The 19,358-nt window shown below is 49.4% G+C and overlaps 1 protein-coding gene across 1 annotated transcript in view; it reads right to left on the reverse strand.

The window, feature by feature from the left end:
* Positions 1 to 15,512: 15,512 nt before the first annotated feature.
* LOC125546935 (probable protein ABIL5) overlaps positions 15,513 to 19,358 on the reverse strand; it is a 5,004-nt gene continuing 1,158 nt past the window's right edge. The window contains exons 2-8 of the mRNA XM_048711025.1: positions 19,219 to 19,338; positions 18,956 to 19,103; positions 18,534 to 18,633; positions 18,401 to 18,440; positions 18,202 to 18,293; positions 17,794 to 17,870; positions 15,513 to 15,832 (exon numbers count right to left, since the gene is read on the reverse strand). Of these exons, the coding sequence (XP_048566982.1) occupies positions 15,734 to 15,832; positions 17,794 to 17,870; positions 18,202 to 18,293; positions 18,401 to 18,440; positions 18,534 to 18,633; positions 18,956 to 19,103; positions 19,219 to 19,338 (676 nt within the window). The 3' untranslated portion in view covers positions 15,513 to 15,733. The remainder of the gene's footprint in view (positions 15,833 to 17,793; positions 17,871 to 18,201; positions 18,294 to 18,400; positions 18,441 to 18,533; positions 18,634 to 18,955; positions 19,104 to 19,218; positions 19,339 to 19,358) is intronic.

Below are 19,358 nucleotides of genomic sequence, written 5' to 3' on the forward strand. Positions count from 1 at the left end.
CCTCCCCCGTATATAAAGGAGGGAGAAGGAGGAGGCCGGCCTAGGAGGGGCGCGCCAATAGGGGGAGTCCAACTAGGATTCCCAATCCTAGTTGGAGTCCCCTTCCTTTTCCAAGAGGGGAGAGAGGGAAGGAGTAGGAGAGGGAGAAGGAAAGAGAGGGGGGCGCCGCCCCCTCCCTAATCCAATTCGGACTTGCGATGGGGGGGGGGGCGCGACCACCCCTTGAGTCCCTTCTCTCCTTTCCCATATGACCCATTAAGGCCCACTACTTCCTCCGGCGAATTCCCGTAACTCTCCGGTACTCCGAAGAATACCCGAATCACTCGAAACCTTTCCGATGTCCGAATATTGCCTGCCAATATATCGATGTTTATGTCTTGACCATTTCGATACTCCTCGTCATGTACGTGATCTCATCCAGGACTCCGAACAACCTTCGGTACATCAAATCACATAACTCATAATAAAAATCATCATCGAACGTTAAGCGTGCGGACCCTACGGGTTCGAGAACTATGTAGATATGACCGAGACACATCTCCGGTCAATAACCAATAGCGGAACCTGGATGCTCATATTGGCTCCTACATATTCTACGAAGATCTTTTTCGGTCAAACCGCATAACAACATACGTTGTTCAATTTGTCATCGGTATGTTACTTGCTCGAGATTCGATCGTCGGTATCACCATACCTAGTTCAATCTCGTTACGGGCAAGTCTCTTTACTCGTTCCGTAATGCATCATCCCGCAACTAACTCATTAGTCACATTGCTTGCAAGGCTTATAGTGATGTGCATTACCAAGAGGGCCCAGAGATACCTCTCCGACAATCGGAGTGACAAATCCTAATCTCAATCTATGCCAACTCAACAAGCACCATCGGAGACACCTGTAGAGCATCTTTATAATCACCCAGTTACGTTGTGACGTCTGATAGCACACTAAGTGTTCCTCCGGTATTCGGGAGTTGCATAATCTCATAGTCCTAGGAACATGTATAAGTCATGAAGAAAGCAATAGCAATAAACTAAACGATTATAGTGCTAAGCTAACGGATGGGTCTAGTCCATCACATCATTCTCTAATGATGTGATCCCGTTCATCAAATGACAACACATGTCCATGGCTAGGAAACTTAACCATCTTTGATTAACGAGCTAGTCAAGTAGAGGCATACTAGGGACACTCTATTTGTCTATGTATTCACACATGTACTAAGTTTCCGGTTAATACAATTCTAGCATGAATAATAAACATTTTATCATGATATAAGTAAATATAAATAACAACTTTATTATTGCCTCTAGGGCATATTTCCTTCAGTCGCGGTTCAGGACGAGGAGGTTGGCAGTGTCATCGATATGATCCTGCAGGTGATGAGGACATAGACCTGGGGTAGGGTAATAGGCCTGACCTATACGTCCTACCTAAGGTCCATGTCTTAGAATCAAAGAAGTTCAAGAGTAAACAAGGTGGGCCCAATAAAGGCGTCGAGTGCAATCCACTCGACCCACCATTCACTCGGAGACTACTTCTTCTTTGAGTCACTTGACTATTCAACCACTCCACCATGTAAAAGACCACTCGACATACAAGGAGACCTAAAGCCGTTCTGCACATCAATGGTCGGGAATTTACTCGTATATTTAATGATCATTTGTAGCACTTTATTACAGACGTTACCTATAACACTCTCTCTTTATTAACATTGAACCTTGTGTAACGGAGGGGAGCTGGGGTCCTGGCGCACTCTATATAAGCCACCCCCTCCTCTGGGACAAGGGTTCGCACCCCCTGTAACTCACACGCATATAATCCAGTCGACCGCCTCCGGGCTCCGAGACGTAGGGTTGTTACTTCCTCCGAGAAGGGCCTGAACTCGTAAAACTCGTGTGTACAACTCCTCCATAGCTAAGATCTTGCCTCTACATCCCTACCCCCCTATTCTACTGTCATACTTAGAACCATGACAGTTGGCGCCCACCGTGGGGCCGGTGTCTTAGCGACTTGTTGGAGAAGTTGCGATTTTTCCAATCCCCATCAACATGGTTTCGGGCGGAGGTTTGGCCGAGGGCCGCGAGATCCGTCTCGGCGTGCTCGTATTCGTCGCCGACGACTCCGCTTGGCTCCAAGAAGCGCCACTTGACGTCGAGGCGCTCCCCGTCCGCGGGGCAACGCACTTTCACGCGTGCATCCATGGCGTCCTCCTACGGCTGCCGTCGACTCAGTATCGGTCGGCTCCTGTGCTGACCTCCCTCCCTGCAGCCCGCCGGAGCAAACGTTCCGGTCGATCGAGGCTTCAGTGGTGGGTGAGGCATGTGGTGGCTCGCTAGTCGGCCACCCCCAAGTCGCGGCAATCGAGCCCGATGAAACTCTCTACGGCCTGTTCGACTGGCTCCGTAGAGACTGCATCCGAGTGTGACAACAGCGACCCTGCGGCATAAGTTTTGATGGTCAATGGACCACACAGTCCTCCTAGCTTCACCCGTGAAGACGGAGGCGATGGGGGCGGCGATCCGTCGCGTGTTCAAGAAGAGTACTGCCCCGAACCCCTCTCTTCGCAGCGGAGGGAAGAACTTCGCCGCCAGAACATGGATGCGCTTCACACTCGTATCGTTGGAGAAATCCCTGAGGCCCAAGCCTTGGAGGAGGCGCGCCTGGCCAACTTGGCTGAGTGCACTCGACTGGAGAACCTTCAGCACGCACTCGGCGAGCGTGGTCGGCAGCGTATCCCCGAGTACAGTCGACACCAACTTTTTCCGCCTCTGACTCAGGTATACCGAACTCCGATCCAGAATCTCGTAGCTGCGGCCCGAATAGCGGAGTCAATTCAACCTTCCCAGTCAGAAGTTGGTCGAGGTTTGGTGCAGATCCGGGCTTTGCTCCGAGCAGTGGGAGAGCAGAATACAGTAGTATCTCAGTCGCAGAATAGGATCCATAGCAGATCCGTGGTTGCAGACACAGTCCAGTCGGCTCACAGCCCGAGATGCCCCCGAGGCGTGAGGGACGTGGGGACCGGCGAGATCAGTACAGAAACCGCGAGCAGTATGATCACCGACTTGATCACGATGATCATCGTCGAGTGCCCACGCCTCCCCCAAGGAGTGGGTCATACGTGCCTCGGCAGCATGATGACATACGTCCTCACAGTGGTGGGCGAAGGATTCCAGTCGACCCCAGGGAACCGGGCTTTGATGCAAGATCTATTCTCGTTCAGGGTCTGGTCGACAGAAACAGAGCTCACAGAGAAGGCCACGACAGAGATTTTCCAACCAGCAGCAGAGTGCATGTCTCAGGTCCAGAGTGCTTCAGCAGAGCCATCAGGGCTGCGGTGATTCCTCCCAACTTCAGGTTGGCGACTGGAGTCAGTAAGTTCACTGGTGAGTCCAAGCCTGACACTTGGCTTGAGGATTACCGAGTGGCTGTACAGATTGGTGGTGGCAACGATGAAGTTGCCATGAAGCATCTCCCTTTGATGTTAGAGGGCTCGGCCAGAGCGTGGCTGAATCAGTTAGCGCCTGGTAGTATTTATACTTGGGAAGATCTTGCCCGAGTATTTGTCAGAACATTTGAAGTACTTGCAAACGGTCAACAGGGCTTACAGAATTACAGTGTTGCGTTCAGAAATAGAATGAAACTCTGAGAGATTATATGCAGAGATGGATCACGTTACACCATACAGTGGAGAATGTGTCAGATCACCAAGCAATTTGTGCCTGCAAAGAAGGCATTAAGTATCGGGAATTGAATCTGAAATTCGGTCGGATAGGAGATATGACTCTGACTCGGATGATGGAGATTGCCACCAAATACGCCAATGGTGAAGAGGAAGACCGTCTCCAGAGTGGCAAGCACAAAACAGTCGCCCACGAAACCGGAGGAGGGAACTCCAGTCGGAAGCAGAAGCGCAAAGCCGAGCCAGCTGCTCCTGGAGAATCCTTAGCTATGACTCAAGGAAAGTTCAAAGGGAAACCCAAAGGACCATGGAACCCCAAGAAAGTAAAAGATCAAGATGGAAATGATGTGCTAGATTTACCATGCCACATTCACACCAAGAAAGATGAAGAGGGTAATTTCATTTACCTGAAGCATACCACTCGACAGTGTCGACTCCTAATCCAGCAATTTCGAGAGAAACAACCCAAGGAAAAGAAGAAGGAAGCGGACAAAGTTGAGGATGAGGAAGAGGACGATGATGGTTACCCCCACATCAATTCCACTCTGATGATTTTCGCTGATGTTGAGAGTAAGAGTCGACTGAAAGTCATCAACAGAGAAGTGAACATGGTCGCTCTGGTGACACCCAGTTATTTGAAGTGGTCTCATACTACCATTACATTCGACCAGTCTGATCACCCAACGCACATAGCCACCCCTGGGAGGCAAGCGCTGGTGGTCGACCCAGTAGTCGAAGGCAATTGATTGACTAAGGTTCTGATGGCTGGTGGCAGTGGTCTGAATATACTGTATGCAGAGACGTTGAAAGGAATGGGCATTCCAATGTCCAGACTCAGTGAAAGCAATATGAGTTTCCATGGAGTTATTCCTGGCAAGAAGGCTGCGTCACTCGGCCAGATCGCCCTTGATGTAGTTTTCGGTGATTCCAAGAATTACCGCAAAGAAAAGTTGACATTTGAAGTTGTGGATTTCCAGAGTGCTTATCATGCTATTCTGGGCAGGCCAGCTTATGCACGTTTTATGGCTCGGCCATGTTACGTGTACCTCAAATTGAAGATGCCTGGTCCTAAAGGGGTGATCACTATCACTAGCAATCGAAAGAAGGCAGAAGAGTGCTTCCAGAAGGGCTCAAAGATCGCCGATGCACAGATGGCAATAGTGGAGTTGCAGGAGTATCAAAAAAATGCAGATCCGAGTGATTTGTTGCGAGCTAAGAAGCCTGCCACGGATTCAGCATTCCAGTCGTCTGGTGAAACGAAGGCGATTCATATTCACCCAATGGATCCCAATGCTGCTCTGACTCACATTTCAATAACACTCGACTCCAAATAGGAAGAAGCGCTCATCCAGTTCCTCCGTGAGAACTGGGACATCTTTGCGTGGAAACCTTCTGACATGCCAGGTGTTACCAGGGGACTGGCTGAGCATCGTTTGCGAGTCGACCCAAAAGTGAAACCAGTCAAAGAACATCTTCGACGGTCCGCCGTACAGAAGAGAAAGGCAATCAGTGAAGAAGTGGCTCGGCTTCTAGCAGCTGAGTTTATCCGAGAGATTTACCACTCCGAGTGGTTAGCTAATGTTGTCATGGTCCCAAAGAAGGACAACTCACTTCGCATTTGCATTGACTTCAAACATATCAATCGGGCCTGCCCGAAAGATCACTTTCCTCTCCCTCGCATCGACCAAATAGTCGACTCGACTACAGGGTGTGAGCGTTTGTCCTTTTTGGATGCTTATTCCGGGTATCATCAGATCCGTCTGTATGGACCCGATGAGATAAAAACAGCTTTCATCACCCCATTTGGGTGCTTCTGTTATGTCACTATGCCATTCGGCTTGAAGAACGCTGGAGCCACATTCATGCGGATGATTCGGAAGTGTTTACTCACTCAGATCAGTCGGAATGTGGAAGCATACATGGATGACATTGTGGTCAAGTCACGTAAAGGTTCCGACCTACTAGTTGACCTTGCCGAAACCTTTGCCAACCTCAGAAGGTATGATATCAAGCTTAATCCATCAAAGTGCACGTTTGAAGTTCCAGGCGGAAAATTACTCGGTTTTCTTGTTTCCGAACGAGGGATCGACACTAACCCAGAGAAAGTGGGTGCCATACTCCGGATGAAACGCCCTGTGCGTGTGCATGATGTCCATAAGCTTACTGGTTGTTTGGCCGCCCTAAGTCGATTCATTTCTCGCCTTGGTGAAAAGGCACTGCCTCTTTACCGACTCATGAAGAAGTTAGATAAGTTTGAGTGGACTCCTGAAGCTGATGCAGCATTTGCAGAGCTTAAAGCCCTGCTTTCCACCCAGCCGGTGCTTGCTGCTCCAATCAGCAAAGAGCCTTTACTGCTTTACATTGCAGCCACTTGACAAGTCGTCAGTACAGTACTTACGGTCGAGTGGGAAGAAGAAGGAAAAGCTTACAAAGTTCAGCGCCCAGTATACTATGTCTCTGAAGTTTTGACTCCATCAAAGCAAAGATATCCACATTATCAGAAGCTTGTTTATGGGATTTATATGACCATGAAGAAGGTTACACATTACTTCTCTGACCACTCCATTACAGTCGTCAGCGATGCTCCATTATCAAAGATTCTGAACAGCAGAGATGCAACTGGTCGAGTGGCAAAGTGGGCGATTGAACTTCTTCCCTTAGATATCAAGTTCGAGGCAAAGAAAGCTATCAAGTCCCAAGCAATAGCGGATTTCCTCGCCGAGTGGATCGAACAGCAACTGCCGACTCAAGTTCACTCAGAGCACCAGACCATGTTCTTTGATGGTTCCAAGATGCTGAATGGTTCCAGTGCTGGGGTAGTACTGGTATCCCCCCGAGGAGACAAGTTCAGATATGTCCTCCAGATTCACTTTGATTCCTCCAATAACGAAGCAGAATATGAAGCACTCTTGTATGGGTTACGTATGGCCATCTCACTCGACGTCCATCGCCTCATGGTCTATGGTGACTCAGATTTGGTAGTCAATCAAGTGATGAAGGAGTGGGACGTCAGAAGCCCAGCCATGACTGGCTACTGCAACGCGGTGAGGAAGTTGGAAAAGAAGTTTGAGGGGTTAGAGCTCCATCATATACCCCAACTGAAAAATCAAGCAGCCGATGATTTAGCAAAGATAGGCTCCAAGAGAGAAGACATTCCCAGTAATGTGTTCCTGGAGCATATTCATGCACCTTCAGTTCAAGAAGATCCCTTCACTGAAGAGCCCCCATAGCCAAAGAGTGCCACCGATCCGACTGAAGTCGAGATTCCAGCCGTGGTCGACCTAATCATGGATATTTTGGTTATTACTCCCGACTGGACAGTGCCGTACATTGCGTATATCCTTAGGAAGGAACTCCCAGAGGATGAAGAAGAGGCTCGACAGATCGTCCGTCGATCCAAAGCCTTTACTGTGATAAGAGGACAACTGTTCAGGGAAAGTGTAACCGGAGTCAGCCAGAAATGCATAACCCCAGAAGAAGGTCTAGCGATCCTCAATGACATCCACTCGGGGACCTGTGGCCACCATGCGTCCTCTAGGACCATTGTGGCTAAAGCATACCGAGCTGGATTTTATTGGCCACGAGCAAATGAAATGGCGAAAGATATAGTCGATAGATGTGAAGGCTACCGGTTTCACTCCAATATGTCCCACAAACCCACGTCAGCCCTAAAGACCATTCCACTCGTCTGGCCCTTTGTTGTTTGGGGATTAGATATGGTTGGACCGCTGAGGACTGGTAGGAGCAGCTTCACTCACGTGCTTGTAGCAGTCGACAAGTTCACCAAGTGGATTGAAGCCAAGCCTATCAAGAATCTGGAAGCTAGTACTGCCGTCAGCTTCATCAGAGAATTGACGTTCAGATACAGAGTTCCACACAGCATCATCACTGACAATGGATCGAACTTCGATTCAGATGAGTTCAGAGCCTTCTGCGCCTCCCAAGGCACACGAGTCGACTATGCTTCAGTCGCCCATCCCCAGTCGAATGGACAAGCAGAGAGAGCAAATGGCCTGATTCTCAAAGGATTGAAACCCCGACTGATGCAAGACCTCAAGCATGCAACAGGCGCCTGGGTTGATGAACTTCCATCAGTTCTTTGGGGATTGAGGACAACTCCCAATCGGTCGACTGGCCAAACTCCATTCTTCTTGGTCTATGGAGCTGAAGCTGTTCTACCGAGTGACTTGCTTCATAATGCACCACGAGTCGAGCTCTTCTTTGAAGATGAAGCAGGACAAGCTCGACAGGACGCAGTCGACCTCCTAGAGGAGGAAAGAGAGATGGCCTTGATCCGGTCGACCATTTATCAGCAATACTTGCGTCGATTCCACGCCAGAAATGTGAAAGGTCGAGCCTTTCAAGAGGGAGACTAGGTTCTTCGAGTGGATCAGCAGAAACCACACAAGCTCGCTCCTGCTTGGGAAGGCCCCTTCATTGTCACCAGAGTGCTCCACAATGGAGCATACCACCTTTACAATGTCGAGCATAAGAAGGACGACCCACGGGCTTGGAATGCGGAGTTGCTCCGCCCCTTTTACACTTAAGTACTCATTCGAATAAAATGTAATAAGAAATACCTTTATAATTTTCTTATCAAAGACAAGAGCTTTACAGTCCTCGTAAACGATTGTTTTTGCTTTTATTTGCATCTGAAATCCCCCAGTGGGTGACTTAGCTACGAATCTGTTTCGCCTAAGTTTAAAAGAAAATCCTACCTAAAATCCTACCGAGTGGTGAGCAATCCCTCCCACTCGGGGGCTTAGCTGCAGTCCAGTACTCGCCTAAGTTTGTAAAATCCTACCGAGTGGTGAGCAACCCTCCCACTCGGGGGCTTAGCTGCAGTCCAGTACTCGCCTAAGTTTAAAAATCCTACCGAGTGGTGAGCAACCTCCCACTCGGGGGCTTAGCTGCAGTCCAGTACTCGCCTAAGTTTAAAAAATCCTACCGAGTGGTGAGCAACCTCCCACTCGGGGGCTTAGCTGCAGTCCAGTACTCGCCTAAGTTTAAAAAATCCTACCGAGTGGTGAGCAACCTCCCACTCGGGGGCTTAGCTGCAGTCCAGTACTCGCCTAAGTTTAAAAAATCCTACCGAGTGGTGAGCAACCCTCCCACTCGGGGGCTTAGCTGCAGTCCAGTACTCGCCTAAGTTTGTAAAATCCTACCGAGTGGTGAGCAACCCTCCCACTCGGGGCTTAGCTGCAGTCCAGTACTCGCCTAAGTTAAAAATCCTACCGAGTGGTGAGCAACCCTCCCACTCGGCTTAGCTGCAGTCCAGTACTCGCCTAAGTTTGTAAAATCCTACCGAGTGGTGAGCAATCCTCCCACTCGGGGGCTTAGCTGCAGTCCAGTACTCGCCTAAGTTTGTAAAATCCTACCGAGTGGTGAGCAATCCTCACTCGGGGGCTTAGCTGCAGTCCAGTACTCGCCTAAGTAAAGTCTCCTATCCGCAAGGACGACGAGGTGCAGGTCGACTGCAACCTTCTCCTTCGACTGCCGCACAAATACAATGCGCTCCATCCCTATCCGCAAGGACGACGAGGTGCAGGTCGACTGCAACCTTCTCCTTCGGAGCTGCGCCACAAATACAACGTGCGCTCCATCCCTATCGCAAGGACGACGAGGTGCAGGTCGACTACAACCTTCTCCTTTGGAGCTGCGCCACAAATACAACGTGCGCTCCATCCCCATCTAAGGACGACGAGGTGCAGGTCGACTGCAACCTTCTCCTTAGGAGCTGCGCCACAAGTACAACGTATTGAAGTCTCCACTTCAGGGCTACATCTCAAAGAGCAAATTCCACGCAAAGGCAAATACAAGCATATTCAGAAATAAACCAAGTTCAGATAGATCCTAAAAGTTCCAGGCGACGGATCAAAAGTATTCGACCATTAAGCCCGAAGGAGTTTAACGGTTACACAATCACTCGGCATTCCGAGGCAAATAAAGGTGGAGCATAATGTTTTTCGGTCACGCGTCAGGAGAAGGACTGGCTGGGTCGCAGAAACTGTCAAGGTCTATGTTGTCTGCAATACGAGTGGCGGCTTCAAGGAAAGTGTCCATGAAGGACTGGAAAGTGTGTCTCTTGGTGTTAGAAACCTTGAGTTCCGCCAGCTTGTCTTCTTTGACGTATTTGCAGTGCACTCGGACCAGGGACAATGCGACATCAGCGCCACAGCGAGCAGATGACTTCTTCCATTCTTGCACTCAGTCAGGGATTTGATTCAGTCGAGCCATCAGGGACTCGAGATCTTGGGACAGTTCCACCTGAGGCCAGAGTTCGGCATCAACACGAGTCATCGCCGCTTTCAGGCGGGCAAGATAAGTAACCGCGCTGTCCATGCAAGATTCCAACCGCAACACATTCATCGCAACATCATCCTTGACTGGACAGTTTATGGGGTCAAGACCCATCTCGACCCGCCCAGTTTCCGCTTAAAAATCTTGACAAAACTCTGCACAGTCGAGTGAATGGTGAGTCGATGATATAATTAGACTTGACAGTCGACAGAAACAAGTCAGTCAACCATCAGTACCTTCAAGGTTTAAGACCAGCTTTGCAGCAAGCTGGCCTAGATAAGACTCCAACTCGCCCTTCTTAACTTTGAGGCTCCCAAGCTCGTCAGTCAGCTTGTCCTTGTCCTTCTTCAGTCGCTCGACCTCCCGATTGGCATCAGAAATAGCAGTCTTCAGTTTGGAACTCTCTTCTTCTAGCTTGTCGACCGAAGCAAGCTTCTTGTCGGCAAGCGCAGTTTTCTCTCGCGCTTCCTTCTATGCAGCAGCAAGATCCAGATCCTTCTTCTCCAAAGCCTGCTTCATTTTCTCTAAAGAAATAACATTCTTCAGACGGGCTTGGAGTTGACGGTTTTCACTACGTACATCTGCTCGAGTGGAGTCACTCGGTTAAAAAAACGGAAAGGAAAAGTGCCAGCAACAGTAAGATAAACAGTTCATGATCGGTTACCTCCCATGGCAGCTACTTCATCGCGAGCAGTATTGAGATTCTTTTTGGCCAGTTCAAGATCAAGGTTGAGGCTGATTTGTTGCTAGTTCAGTGTAGAGAGTTGAGCACCGAGATCACAAGATTTCTGCGGCCTACACATAAGACTTGTCAGTCGACTGAAATGAAAGATATCACTGCGACAGCTACTCCAAGACTACCATCCAAAGAAAGAGAGGTTCAGATTCTCAGACCACAGTCGACTGCCCGCAGTCAACTATGGTCTCGGGGACTACACCCAGTGGGTGCACTTAGTGTGCCCCTACTGGTTTTAATTCCACTCGGCATGGTCCACCCAACGCGAGTTGTAAAAAATAAAGTTTAGATTCTCAGACCACAGTCGACTGCCTGCGGTCAACTATGGTCTCGGGGACTACACCCAGTGGGTGTACTCAGAGTGCCCCCACTAGTTCAAAGATTTAGCCACACCCCAGTGGGTGATCAGACAAGAAATATGACCAACTAACCTGGACATTGGTTTGCAGAGCAGCTTCGGCGTTGAAGGACACCTGGGTGGCCTCATGCACCACTTTCATTTGCCCCATCACAAGATTTAACTGAAGAAGAGCTTCCTTGGCAGCAGTCGATGGGTCGTCCGGAGTCTGATACGCAGTAAAAAGCGATGCTGGCAGAGCAATCAAAGCAGCTGCAGGATCTGAAGCATGGAGTTGTATTGGTGCAGCAGAAGTCTGAGCAGCTGATCCTGATGGACAACCAGTCGACAGCGGGACAGCGAAGGTGACGTTAGTTCGAGCCGGATCTGTCGATTGCTCGACTGCCGCCCCAAGCATCACGGTCGACTGAAGAACCTGGACCTCAGACGCTTTCCCGCCCAGTTCCTTGTCTTTCCTCCTCCTCCCCCTTAGCGGTACTTCTTCTTCATCATCCGGGAGCACAACAACGTCCCGTGGAACTGCAATAAATAGATAAAGTCGTACCGATAGCTGACAAACAATCCAGTCATCCAAATAAATTCGAATCGGGTAGACTTACTGGCTTTGGAGGTAGCTGCGTCGTCGGTTTCCTCGTTGACCGGATTCTTGTCAATGTCCGTGTCAGTCACAGCTGAGGTCAGGCTGTAAAGGTTCATCATCCATTCGGTCAGAACAAAAAAGTCGGTCAGAACAAGAAAATACAGGAAGAACATTTACCCAGAAGCAACAGGAACGTCCATGTTGATTCTAGGCAAGGTCTTCCGAGCCTTCGAAGGATTGACCTTGGGCTGCTTGGTGACCTTCTCAGCTAATTCTGGAGTCGGAGACCGAGCGCATTTTTGAGATGGAGCACTCGACGCCATAGCTTTACCGCGCCTGCCCATGGGATCATGGTGCTGCTTGGATCGACGTTCAGAACAAGGCAATGAGTCGGCTACTTCCTCATCGCCCGACTCATCGCTCTCATCTTCATCATCGTCGGCTGGTGACTCCCACTTGCCGCTCTCCTCCGCACTGTCCTCGCTCTCTTGGTCTTGCTCCAGAGCTTGTTCACCATTGGGCATTGAATACATCTCCGTGTAAATCTACAAAACAAGGAGCCGACTGCAAGTCAGTTGGATCAACAAACAGTCGGAAAACACGTCTAAAAGCTCAGTTGAAATGGCCAAACCTTGTCTGGTTGGTTTCTGTCGCTGAAAGGGTTGACTCTCCTGGCGCCCCTGGGGTTGTCCTTGTTCCCGGTGATACCCCTCAGCCACTCGCCACTGTTTTGGTTGCCACCTCCTCCGGATGAACCCGGGCAGTGTCACCAGCCCCGGAGTACATCCACATGGAGTGGTCACGAGCTTGGAGTGGTTGGATGCGCCAACTGAGGAACACCTCTAGTAGATCCATGCCAGTGACACCTTGGTTGATCAACTGAACCACTCTCTCGATGAGCATGCCTGTCTCCGCCTTCTCCGCGGCAGTCACTTTCAACGAAGATGGAGTTTGAACACGATCAAAAGAGAAAGGGGGAAGTTCAGTCGACTGGCCTGGCGTCACGATGTCCTGGCAGTAGAACCAGGTCGACTGCCAGCCCCTGACCGACTCCGGAAGAGTCATCGAGGGAAAAGAACTTCTTTTCCTCTTCTGAATACCCAGACCCCCACACATCTGGATAACATGGGTTTTCTCGTCGTTCGAGTTCGCTTTCTTCACTGTTTGGGAGCGGATGGTAAAGATGTGCTTGAAAAGACCCTAGTGCGGTCGACACCCTAGGACATTCTCGCACATGGATACGAACGCGGCAAGATACGTGATGGTGTTGGGAGTAAAATGATGGAGTTGGGCCCTAAAGAAATTCAAGAAACCCCGAAAGAAGGGGTGTGGAGGAAGCGAGAAGCCGCGGTCGACATGGGTGGCGAGCGGAACGCACTCACCCGGTCGCGGCTGCGGTTCCGTTTCCCCCTCCGGCAGCCGCGCAGACTCGTGGACGATCAACCCTAACTCGGCCATATCGTCCAAGTCCTCCTGTCGAAGCGAAGATCGGATCCAATCTCTCTGGATCCAACCCGACGACAGCCCCGAGCGCGATGAAGACCCCCGATTCGTCTTCCTGCTTTTCGTCGCCCCCGTCGCCTTCTTCGCGTGTTCCAGCGCCGCCGTTCTCTCCTTCCCCATGGCGGCGGAGCGGTGGCGTCGAGAGTGGAGAAGCCGGATGGGGTGAAGGAGCAAGAGGAAGAAGAAGCAGAATGGGCACGCACAGTGCGGACGCCTCGGTCTCGCCGCTTTTAAAGGTCCACTTCCGAGTGGCTGACGCGTTGGTCCGGCGATCCTGTCAAATCCCTCAAACAGTGACGCACGGGATACGTGGCGAAAAAGGTGGCGCGGAAATCGAAACGCCCTGTCTATCCACTCCGCTTACCACGGCACGTTCCGTCTGGCGCGCTCCTACCGAAATTTCGAATCCTGCGAAATCCGGGATCCTCGGCAACTGATCACGCCAAAGATTTCGCATCAAAGATGACACTCGACAAGCGACGTTATAAAAACCAATCGGTAATTGCTGAATCGATCAAGGCGACTGAAACGAAGCCGAAAGTTCCAACACTGGCCTCCATTCAGAGATGAATTCTTGAGAAAGGCAAGAGTCAAGGCAAGATCAACTTCAACCTTCTTTTCACTCGGACCTCAATCCATTCGGGGGCTAATGATGAGGACATAGACCTGGGGTAGGGTAATAGGCCTGACCTATACGTCCTACCTAAGGTCCTTGTCTTAGAAGCAAAGAAGTTCAAGAGTAAAGAAGGTGGACCCAATAAAGGCGTCGAGTGCAATCCACTCGACCCACCATTCACTCGGAGACTACTTCTTCTTTGAGTCACTCGACCATGTAAAAGACCACTCGACGTACAAGGAGACCTAAAGCCGTTCTGCACAACAACGGTCGGGCATTTACTCGTATATTTAATGATCATTTGTAGCACTTTATTACAGACGTTACCTGTAACGCTCTCTCTTTATGAACATTGAACCCTGTGTAACGGAGGGGAGCTGAGGTCCTGGCGCACTCTATATAAGCCACCCCCCTCCTCTGGGACAAGGGTTCGCACCCCCTGTAACTTACACGAATATAATCCAGTCGACCGCCTCCGGGCTCCGAGACGTAGGGCTGTTACTTCCTCCGAGAAGGGCCTAAACTCGTAAAACTCGCGTGTACAACTCCTCCATAGCTAAGCTCTTGCCTCTACATCCCTACCCCCCTATTCTACTGTCAGACTTAGAACCACGACAGCAGGTTATACTCACGAAAGAGGAGATTGAAGTATGTCTTCCAGGCATAAAAATTCGCCTCTTTGTGGGAGAGGATGACTGGAACGCGACGTTCGATGGGAACATCACGAATGTAGGCAGGGTCAGGGAGGGTGGCGGCGGAGGAGTCGAGGGGGTTCGGCGGGCGCACTGCCGGAGGGGTGGAGGCGGCGGAGTGGTTGGAGAGATCGGAACCAGACATGGCGGAGGGTTCAGCCGGGGTAAGGTTAGGGTTTCGGGTGGCGGCGGGCGGCTAGTGGAGCAGAGGCGACAGGGGGGGCTAGCGGCAGGGTTAGTGTTTGGTGGTGGGCGGCTAGCGGCGGGGTGGGTGGTGGCAGGCGGCTAGCGGGAGCAGAGGCGGCAGGGGGCGGCTAGCGACGGGGTTAGGGTTTGGAGGTGGGCGGCTAGCAGCGGGGTGGGTGGTGGCGGGCGGCTAGCGGCGGGGGTGGTGAGCCGGGTGGAGGGATCGCGAGGTGAGGCTACGACAGCGGCAGGGAACCAGCGACACACGGGGAGTAGCAGGAGGAGAGCTACGGCAGCAGCGAGAGGATCGGTGGCGCAGGCGTAGCGAGGCTAGCGGCGGCGGCTGGGTAGCGGCGGCGACACGGCTAGGGTAGGAAGAATCGAATGGAGGCTGATACCATGTAGAAGATTATGCAACTCATGATATATTGACCGGGTGCAATATGCACGTATATATAAGTACATAGGGGAGCCACGTCCTCAACTATACATGAAAGGAGGAGAGTTTGTTGTACAAGAAATACACATGCAATATCTACATCTTAACAATAACTAAATTAAAAAAAATTGTGACTAGGAGAATTCCCATACAGTGAGAAAAATTATCTTCTTATTAAGATCTGCTAGCTAAAAAAAATTCAAATACGTATCTTTTTTTTGTCTCCCTCTCTCACCTCAATAATTTTTCTATGTGTATTTATTAGCTAAAATATCAGACACGTGCACCTGGGTGTGAACAGTAAATTCATTTAAAAGAGCAAACACATTCAAAAAAACTGATTTCTTTTTTGGGCATCCAAGATGTTTGAATGCGTATGTGCGTGCAAAAATCTATGGTGTTTGGACATTCGAGGAACTCTAGGAAAAAAAGAACCACCATAGTATAAAACCTTGAGACTGGAAATGAAATGAACATGCGTGCTTCTCCTCGATGCGGAATGAATGTTTCAGCTCGACCCTGAATTTCAATTGACTGCACGTCTGCACATGCGTGCACCGGAGCAGAACTCAAACATGTATACATTCCTGTTACAGAACAATGGACATTCGGATGGCTGGCAAAAACTATGGCTCTTTTCACCGTTACGCATGTCGCTTGCTTCTTTTGAGAAATGACATGATGTTGCTGCCATGGCTGCCTTTCTTCTTCTTGTGATGACCCCCTGCAGCAACGTGAACATCCTGCATAAAATTCAGAGGAAAAAATTCTTATGCATCAAGGTAAAAAAGAAGCATGCATCACTGAATAGCTTGCTCAATGCTTAGTTGTTTGGAAAAATGTGTGTAAACCAAAAAACTGTGATGGTCTAGGCCTAAAAAACTTGTATAAGCAGAACAACTGTTTGCTAATGAAATTCGCGGTAAAAGCTCTACTCCCGGATAAAACGCCTTGGCTCGACTGGATCGCCTTGCAACACCCCAATGCTCTTATCGCCCCACAAAACAGCCATTCCTTCATCGGCCGCACTATAAACCAGCAACTTCCGGTGCTCCATGCCATCTCCTTTGTTCTAACCCACTCTGGCACAAACACTTATTTCTGGCTAGACGCATGGATTCACCAGAAACCTCTCGCTACATTATTCCCCTGCCTTTACTCTCACACCACTCTACCCCTAGCTCGTGTGGCTACTGTTTTTAACTACGGTTTAGATTCAATCCTACGGAACCACCTAACCTCTAATGCTTCTGCCGAGTTGTGTTCTGTGCTGTCTCTCCTGCAGGATTTCCAGGTGTCGCCTGGGCCAGACGAGCGCTACCTAAATGGTGGCCTGTGTTTCTCCACCAGGGCCGCCTACACGCTCACCATGGCCGACGCCTCGGTCAATGACGTGCATGCCATTCCAATATGGTCTTCATGCGTTCCAACCAGGTGAAGATCTTTGCATGGCTGCTGTTCCGAGATCGACTCAACTCCAAAAGCAACCTACTCCGCAAGCACATGGTCGCTGACTCACTATGTCCACGTTGCGGGTTCAATGGTGAGACACGCTCGCACATATTCATCGACTGCCCACTCGCGCAACGGATATGGCAACGGATTGGCATTTGCCCCTCGGCCACCGTTGACGATCTTTGGGACTGTCGTCTCCTCTCTCAGCTAGATGCGGCCATCTGGCACTCCAACGCAACTGGGTGGGCTCGTCTAGGTGTAGTTTTTGCGATCATAACAAAAATATCAAACACCTCTTTCTCGATTGTCCGTTGGCTAAGATTCTGTGGCGGTCGATTCGTGTTGCGTTTAATATTAATCAGCCCACCTCTATCAACATGTTATTTGGAATATGGCTTGATGGGGTTGATTCTGATACTGCAAGACACATTCGTGTTGGCGTTTGTGCTTTATTTTGGGCAGTATGGAACTGCAGAAATGATTTAGTCTTTAACAGATCAACAAACATTAACTTTTTGCAGGTTATCTTCAGGGCCACGGCGTTCATCCGTATGTGGTCGCTACTCACTCCGACGAAGGCCAGGGAGCGTTTGGTTACTGCGTCTACCTGATGGGAGATGGTAGCTCGGGATATTTTCAACCGGTTTGGATGGCGGTCATGTAATAGGATAGGCATGTAGTGCTCCTATTGTATTTGCCAGCCGGTTGTGGCTTTGGATCTTAGCTCTTTTGAGCTTTCGTTTATTTTCGCACTACGACCTTTGGAGACTTTGTTACTGGATTATCTTTTTAATAATATGAGCCGTATGCATCTTTCTGATGCAGAGGCTGGGGTAAACCCCATTTTTGAAAAAAAAATCCTCCTCATTATTCTATGGAAGATCTGGGACTCGAGAAATGCTATGACCTTCAAGCAGCAAAACCACCACAGTACCCTCACCCTTAAGAGAATCATTGATGATCTCATGCTCTGGACACACAGGATGAAGAAAACAAAGCAAAAACAGGCCGCCTCCTCATGGCGTTCCTACCTCTTATCACGATTACACATGCCTATGTAATTTCACCTTGTAATCAGTCGAACGATGGGTTACAAACATTGAGAAATATATTCAGGTGGGGAGCTCCCCCTCCGGTGATTTTTCAAAAAAAACTGAATAGCTTACACACTTGGCAATGTCGTGTTGATTTCTTGGTGTAGATGTGTCTACAACACATATTTCTGTAGTATGATATAATATAGGAATACCTCTGCTCTGAAGGAAAATGACCTCGCTGTGGATGCTGGGTTTCCACCGTCTGCACCCGCCACGGCATGCTCCCTCCCTAATAAGATCACCATGGCATTAGCCACACGGTAAATCAATCATGGCGATATGAAAAGAGTAAGCTTAAAACAAGTGGGAACAACTTGCTATGTTATTAGTAGTTGAAGGGATGCTAAAAAATGTTACTCCCTCTGATCCAAAAAAAGTGTCGAATTTGAACTAAAACCACGACACTCATTTTGAATCAAAGGGAGTATATAAAGGGGGAATTTTGATCAGCTATAATGATTGGGATCCTTCTTCATAGTAGCATGGAAGCAGAATAGCTTTACGGTGCCAAATACTCCACAATTGCTCATAATATGTTTCATGTCACAATTTTTTTTTACCGATGGTTGATTCAGCATCATATGGCTTCAGAGTGCGAGTAGCTCCTGGCGCCACTGTGCTATTGAGCTTGAGGGGTTCTTCTGGGTCATCTCTGCTGAGTGGAAACGCTGCTAATGTCATACAGTGATACAAATTGCAGACCACAGGTACAAAGAAAGAAAGAGTGAAAGAATCTAAAGTAACAGGTAGCGAATAAACCTTGACTTGGCAACATTTTCCTGGTTGTTTCTTTCAGTAGCTGTAGTGGAAAGTGTAACTAGTCAGTAAATCATAGCAGAGCTGAAGCATTTTGCATGTTCATCATATAAGTCAAAAAGTTTGAAAACTGTACATTGGGAAAGGTAACGGCGATGATATTGAACGGCGCCAGCGTCCGCACGAACGGCCAATAGTTGGAGAGAAATTGCATACTGTTCGCATGTCAAGAGCCTCTGGTAACATCAAGAGAGCAAACAAAAGTTCAGTGAGCATAGCAGGGTTTCGGTCGATATCAACAGTCAAGCTCAACTTTGTAAGTCAACCGGAATAAGGAAACAAGTGGTGCATACTAAATTAGAACAGAGACGAATTCCCAAGCCAAAGAGCACCCAAAGTATCTGAAAACTAACCAGTGTGCATGTACCCTCTCAACTTTCAACTGTTACTTTATCATCATCATAGATATGGCTCAGTGTTTAATCCAAACTGTTTCTGGTAACTACACCAGATATTCACATAATTTGTTTACAGCTACAAGTGGAGAGAATACCCAACCTGCTTCAGGAAGCTGATCTTCTGCTCTGTTTGCATGATCTCAGTCTTGTCCTCCAGCTGGTGCTCAAGCTTGGATGAAACGGTCCCCAGATGATCAATCACTGCCACTACCGCGTTGCAGATGTAGCTCTTTGTACTGTCCAGGATTCTTCACCACCATGCGCAGGAAATGAAAGTTACACGCTGCCATCAAATTCCACCACCAAACAGGGAAGACAGAAAATGTATTGAAGTGAGAGAATCGATGGAAGTGCTGCGCTCACAGCCTCTTCTCCTCGGTGGCGAGGAACGCCTTCTCGCAGCAGTCCGCCGCCTGGTGCAGCTGCGACTGCAGATCCTTGAGCTCCTGCAAACCCGAGCGAACGCGCCGGACGACACGCAAGCTTTAATCAGAGGCGCGCAC

Source organism: Triticum urartu, chromosome 3, assembly GCF_003073215.2.
Source record: "Triticum urartu cultivar G1812 chromosome 3, Tu2.1, whole genome shotgun sequence".
Taxonomy (NCBI): domain Eukaryota; kingdom Viridiplantae; phylum Streptophyta; class Magnoliopsida; order Poales; family Poaceae; genus Triticum; species Triticum urartu.